Source organism: Mangifera indica, chromosome 14, assembly GCF_011075055.1.
Source record: "Mangifera indica cultivar Alphonso chromosome 14, CATAS_Mindica_2.1, whole genome shotgun sequence".
Taxonomy (NCBI): domain Eukaryota; kingdom Viridiplantae; phylum Streptophyta; class Magnoliopsida; order Sapindales; family Anacardiaceae; genus Mangifera; species Mangifera indica.
The window spans coordinates 7047370-7054265 of NC_058150.1; the positions used below are offsets into that span (position 1 = coordinate 7047370).

The window sequence follows — 6896 nt, forward strand, 5'->3', positions numbered from 1 at the left end:
TAATGTATTGTATGTGAGGATTGTTTACCTGTTATTATGGTGCTAGATTGATCTCAAACTATCAATAAAAATGCTTCAAACCATTTCTTCAACTTTTAGAACTATCAATAAGCTAGTATTGTTTACATGTTATTATGGTGCTAGATCAATTTCAAACTATCAATAAAAATGCTTCAAACCTTTGCTTTAACTTTTCTTGGATTTTCAGTGTATGTCTACGGGAGATTTTCATATTATCTCAATTTTACTATTAGATCGCCTTGATTTTTGGACATTTTGTAGAAGACTCATTTTTCTTCATTTTGAACGGTGAAGATAGTGGTTTGTTTCTCAAGTAACTTGTATTAGTGTTGAAACATGATTGAAAATTCAGATAAGTAGGCTAAACTTCTTCCCTCAATTTATGGACTCTTGGCTGAAATTTTTGGAGCCTTGGAACCTTACAATTATTGGCCTAATATCCTTGATGCATGCGGTGAATTCTTGTGTAAGTTCTTGGATGTTTTAAAGGTTCTTGCAGCTCGATTCTTGGTGAGTGTCCAGGTTGATCAAGATTAGGAAGTCTTGAATCATTGAATGTTTATTTAATCAAATCTTGCATATGTTGAGTGTGGCGGATATTATGTCCTGCTATAATGGAGCTTTGCATATGTAAAAGAAATTAAATCTTGGAAATGTTGTGTTGGATGAACATTAATTGCATGAGAATGGAGGAAATATAGGTGTCGTTTGCATGGAGTTTTTCATGTGTTGCATACTATGAGTTCTTGGGAAAGATTTGCGAGGTTTAAACCAAGAATAATTTGTGTATTAATTGTTAGGTTCTTGGCTTGAAAATTCCATGGAGAATAGGCCAATCCATGGATCATAAATTCCATCTCCCAAGGGTGCTGACATGTTTTCAGAAAGTATCTCATAAGACTACCACGTGTGTTTTGAATACGAGACATCCGTTCTAGGGTTTTAGTGTTAGCGAACATTTGGGATGGGATGAATGCCCATTTGTAGTAGCAGTTATAAATTAGGGATGAGGGGAGAAGGCACATAGCACCCATTTGAATTAGAAAAAAATATCCTTTTACCCTAATCTAAGTGTGTAATGAGGATTTAAGTTAGAAAAATCTAAAAAAGCTAGAAAAGAGATTACTAGCCCAAGTAAAAGTGCTTGACTATGACGATGACAAATCTATGATTCTTTTCTGGTGGAGACAATGACGATAAATATGGAACGGGAAACAAAGGATGGAAAGTGTAACACACATTCTCTCTCTCTCTCTCTCTATATATATATATATATATTAAAATATATATTTACAATTAAAAAATTTGATTTGTTCAATTTGACTTAAAATAATTAGGATAAAATCCATGCTTAACTCGAAAAACTCTTTATAAGATTTTTTTTATTAAATAATTTAATTAATATTCATAATAAATCAAGAACAGGTTTAGTTTGGTTGGTATTCATACTCAGTTTTTTGCATACCTATAAGACCAATAACAACAAATCTGTAAGGTTTTTTATTGAGAAAATTAAAAATTCATCATTAAAATATAAATTTGTTTAATTTTAACTAGAGTACGTATAATTGATCGTTAAAGTTATAAAAATAGCAGTTATAACAATCGGATATTTATCCACTTATTAATTTTTTTCTCAAACCCTTTTTTTATTGTATAAAAGTAAATATATAAATAAATAGAGTAATGTTATATATATATTTTTATATAATTTTAATATACAAATAATGTATATTGAAATTACCTTATCTTTAATTCAAAATAATCTAATCAAATTAGATATATTATCTATATAATTAAATTATATAAAAAAATATATCGACACAGTTTTGTTGAAATAAATATTAAAAATAAAGTTAAATATATAATATGAATTCAGTTTATATGCATGATTGGTTTATTTAAAAAATATCATCTGTGCAAACATAACCAAAAAGTCTCCTTTAAAACCAGCCTCTCGTACACGGCCACACCGGACCTATTCGTATTTGTGGTGGGGGGGAGTCAAAACTTTAAATTGATCAGCCACCTACGTACGCTACTGACTTGACTTCTTTTCACTTCAGGCTACTGACTTGACTTCTGTTGACTTCAAGATTGCAACTTTGATTTTTCAGCGGAACCTTTCTTAAAGCATCACAAGTGCTGTGAAAATTTTTGTTAATAAATAGTGGAAGAAAACCATCAATGTTATACAGCTCCGGTCACTGAAAAATCAATCTTTTGCTACATAAAATTTGTTTCAGCCATGCATATCATGAACAATTCATGGTTTGCGCTTACACTTCTTTTCATATGCTTCTCTCCCAAATCTTATGTCTCTTTGGGTGCTGACACTATCTCTGCAAACCAAACTCTCTCCGGTGATCAAACTATTGCCTCTGCCCATGGAGACTTTGTATTGGGTTTCTTCAAGCCAGGTCAGCCTTCGAACTACTATTTGTGCATGTGGTATGGTAAAGTGTCTGTACAAAATGTAGTTTGGGTGGCAAATAGAGAGAATCCAATTTCTGATAAATATTCCTCAGTTTTAAGAATCTCAGATGGTAAATTAGTCCTTTTCAATGAATCCAAAGTGCCAATTTGGTCCACGAATCTAAACTCCACCACCGCAAATCCTCTAGAAGTAGTTCTTCTAGACGAAGGAAATCTTGTTTTGAGAGAGTTGTCTGGTAATTCATCAAAATCCTTATGGGAAAGTTTTGATCATCCGTCTCATACATGGATCCCTGGTATGAGGATGAGACTGGACAAGCGGACCAACATAGGCCAACGTCTTATCTCGTGGAAGAACACAGAAGATCCTGCACCGGGCCTATTCTCTCTTGAACTAGACCCAAATGGATCCAATGCTTATTTTATTTTGTGGAATGGGTCTCGATCTCATTGGTACTGGTCTAGTGGACCTTGGAATGAGAATGAAAAGTTGTTCGAGGATATTCCTGAAATGAGAGCAAGTTCTATCTATGATTTCAACTATCACACCGACGAAAATGAGAGTTATTTTATATATTCATTGAAAAATACTAGTCCTATCATTTCAAGATTTCTTTTGGATGTTACAGGACAGGTTAAGCAAATGAATTGGTTGGAAAGTACCAACTCTTGGCTTCAGGTTTGGGCTCAACCCAGACAAAATTGTGAGGTATACGCTATTTGTGGTGCATTTGGCCGCTGCACTGAGGAAAGTCTGTCTTTCTGTGATTGTTTGCAAGGTTTTGAGCCAAGCTCAGAGCAAGATTGGAACTTGCAGGATTATTCCGGCGGCTGTGCGAGGAAAACACAACTGCAGTGTCAAAACAATAGTGTTGCCAATGGAAAGAAGGATAAATTTGTAGCAAATTCGAACATGGTATTGCCCAAAAATCCACAATCTGTGCCAGTAGGGAGCGGCGTCGAATGTGAAAGAACCTGCTTGAATGACTGTTCTTGCACAGCTTATGCCTATGAAGACAGTCAGTGTTCTGTTTGGTTCCAAAATCTGCTGGGTGTGCGACAACTTGGACAAGGTGCCTCAGACGGAAAAACTCTTTTTATCAAGCTTGCACCTTCGGAGTTTTCAAGTCCCAAAAGTGAAACGGTAACAGTTATTGGCGGTATTCTGGGCTCAGTTGCACTTGCAGTTCTCTTGGGGCTTGTCGTGTTTGTGTATTTGAGAAGGAGAAAAAATGCTATCAAAACAACTAAAGCACTAGAGGGTTCATTAACGATATTTGCATACAAAGATTTGCAAAATGCCACCAAGAATTTCTCAGAAAAATTGGGTGGGGGAGGTTTTGGTTTTGTTTTCAAAGGGGTTTTACCCAATTCAAGTGTCATCGCAGTGAAGAAGCTTGAAAGCTTAAGCCAGGGAGAGAAGCAATTCCGATCAGAAGTTAGCACAGTAGGAACTATTCAACATGTCAATGTAGTACGACTTCTGGGATTCTGTTGTGAAGGTACTAAGCGGTTGTTAGTCTATGACTACATGCCAAATGGTTCTTTAAATTCGCATCTCTTCCATACAAAGGGCTCAAATGTTCTTGATTGGAAAACAAGATGCAAAATCGCTTTGGGGTCAGCCAGAGGCTTAGCGTATCTCCATGAGAAATGCAGAGACCACATCATACACTGTGACATAAAGCCAGAAAACATTTTACTAGACGTTGAATTTTGTCCAAAAGTAGCAGATTTTGGCCTGGCAAAACTTGTTGGGCGAGACTTCAGCAGAGTCCTAACAACCATAAGAGGAACAAGAGGTTATCTTGCGCCAGAATGGATTTCAGGAGTGGCCATTACAACTAAAGCTGATGTTTATAGCTACGGGATGATGCTTTTTGAACTTGTGTCAGGAAGGCGAAACTCTGAGCAATTCGATAGTGAAAACTCAAAATTCTTCCCAACTTGGGTTGCAACCGCAATAATTGAAGGTGTTAGTGTCCTTAAGTTATTAGATTCTAGGCTGGAGGGTAATGCTGACGTAGAGGAGGTTTTAAGAATTTGTAGAGTGGCTTGTTGGTGCATCCAAGATGATGAAACTCAAAGGCCATCAATGGGTCAGGTAGTTCAAATGCTTGAGGGAGTTTTGGAGGTGACGCAATATCCAATTCCAAGATCTATTGAGGCATATTCTCACTACCAAGACCACATCAATTTTTTCACAACCTCAACCTCAAACTGGAGTCCACAGTCACAAAATAATAATATTTCAGCCACTTCATCATAGGCCAAGAGCACCACATTATCCACAAGTAATTTTGGTTTCTTAATGTTAGTTTTGCGTCGTTGTTAGAATTGGGTTAGTCATTGAAAAACAATAAATTTTTGTGTTTCGCTAGAAAACAATATCTGACGATGTAATCTATTTCAACTATTTCATATAAGCATCTACTACAGTTATTGAATGAGTGCAATGCTAACAGTTATCACTTTGTATTCTGATGGTAATCTTACAAGGGTTAGGTAGATTTGATTGTAATTTATATATATAAGGATAACACCGTAGTAGATTAAAAACAAGTGAGATAAATAATATTTGTCCTTTAAAATATGAGTTCATGCCAACAATTGCACTAACAAGAAGTACAACATACTTTGGGTACAATTTGGTGCAAAGAGTTAAGAACAAAATATTATAGTAAATAAAATGATGTTATTAAAGTGGTTCAATTTACTACTTGGAAATCTTCGTACTACTACGTTATGGTATTAAGAATTCTAATTAAAATAGGGCAATGACAGTACATGTGAAAGTTGTCATCCTTGAGTCTATGTACAATCCTCAATTCATAAGACAAGAGATAATGTTACATGTGTAATTACATAAGTGATAGGAATGGAATGTAATCTTGCAAATGTTGGAGACTGAATTGACACATTGAGAGGATCATGACAACGGTTGCAATTGTCGAGTTTTCTTCTTCCCACTATTTTTGGATGAAAATATATGTCTCTACCATCATTGTATTGTGGTTTTACGTGTAGATGACGTGACTAGCTATTAGTGCAAAGAACTAAGAACAATGAAATTATAGTAAACAAAATGGCATTATTAAATTAGTTTAGTTTACCACTTGGAAGCCTACGTACGTCTATGTTATAGTATCAGGACATGTGAAAATTGTGACTTTTAATTCTATGTGCAATCCTCTTTTCAAAGAACAAGAGGCAATGTTACATGTGTAATGACATAGGTGAATACAATTTGAACCCTAGTATAATAAATCTAGGCAAATTTTGTTGCTAAGGTCAAAATGGTATGGAATGATTGTAATTCCATAAAGGTGTAAGACAAAAATGGAATGTAATCCTACGAATGTAGGAGATTGAATTGAAACATTGAGAAGATCATGACAATGGTTGCAATTGCTAAGTCCTGTTCTTCTCCCAATTTCCAAATGAAAATGCATGTCCCTACCCATATTGTGTAGTGGCCCTATATGTAGATGACATAGCTAGTTGTAATTTGTATAGCTAGTCACCATTGGGTATTAATTTCGTGAGCTTAACTAAGGAGAAATTTGACTGCACAACTACCCTTCAAAAGTCTAAAGTGTGAGTAGGGCTCTAGAGACTTTTCACATTTCTACTTAGATGAATGACATGTGAACTATTGGGATTTCCACTTTGAAGCATGTCATAAAAATGATGTTTCTACTTTATGTTTAATGTATTGCATGTGAGGATTGTTTACCTATTATTATGGTGCTAGATCGATTTCAAACTATCAATAAAAATTCTTCTAACCATTTCTTCAACTTTTCAAATTATAAATAAGTTAGTATTGTTTACATGTTATTATGGTGCTAGATCAATTTCAAACTATCAATAAAAATGCTTCAAACATTTGCTTCAACTTTTCTTCGATTTTTAGTGTATGTCTATGGGAGATTTTCGTGTTCTCTCAATTTGACTGTTAGATCGCTCTGATTTTTGGACATTTTATAGAAGACTCATTTTTCTTCATTTTGAATGGTGGAGATCGTGATTTGTTTTTCAAGTAACTTGTTATTAGTGTTGAAACATGATTGAAAATTCAGATAAGTAGGCTAAACTTCTTCCTTCAATTTATGGACTCTTGGATGAAATTTTTGGAGCCTTGGAACCTTATAATTGTTGGCCTAATATCCTTGATGCATGTAGTGAATTCTTGTGTAAGTTCTTGGATGTTTTAAAGGTTCTTGTAGCTTGATTCTTGGTGAGTATCCAGGTTGTTCAAGATTAGGAAGTCTTGAATCATTGAATGTTTATTTAATCAAATCTTGCACATGTTGAGTGTGGGGGATATTATGTCCTACTATAATGGAGCTTTGCAAGCTGAAATTTTGTAGATTTGGTGCAACATATGTAAAAGAAATTAAATCTTGGAAATGTTGTGTTGGATTAACATGAATTGC

The 6896-nt window shown here is 34.7% G+C and overlaps 1 protein-coding gene across 1 annotated transcript; it reads left to right on the top strand.

Annotated features, from left to right (window-relative positions):
* Positions 1–2174: 2174 nt before the first annotated feature.
* Positions 2175–4904, top strand: LOC123196108 (G-type lectin S-receptor-like serine/threonine-protein kinase At2g19130). The gene has a single exon (XM_044609990.1). It carries the CDS (start codon positions 2270–2272, stop codon positions 4724–4726), a length of 2457 nt encoding a protein of 818 aa, XP_044465925.1. The 5' UTR covers positions 2175–2269; the 3' UTR covers positions 4727–4904.
* The last annotated feature ends 1992 nt before the right edge of the window (positions 4905–6896 follow it).

What these genes read in the sequence shown, in the direction of transcription:
- LOC123196108 (XM_044609990.1), top strand. Translation starts at nt 2,270, where the DNA reads ATGCATATCATGAACAATTCATGGTTTGCGCTTACACTTCTTTTCATA.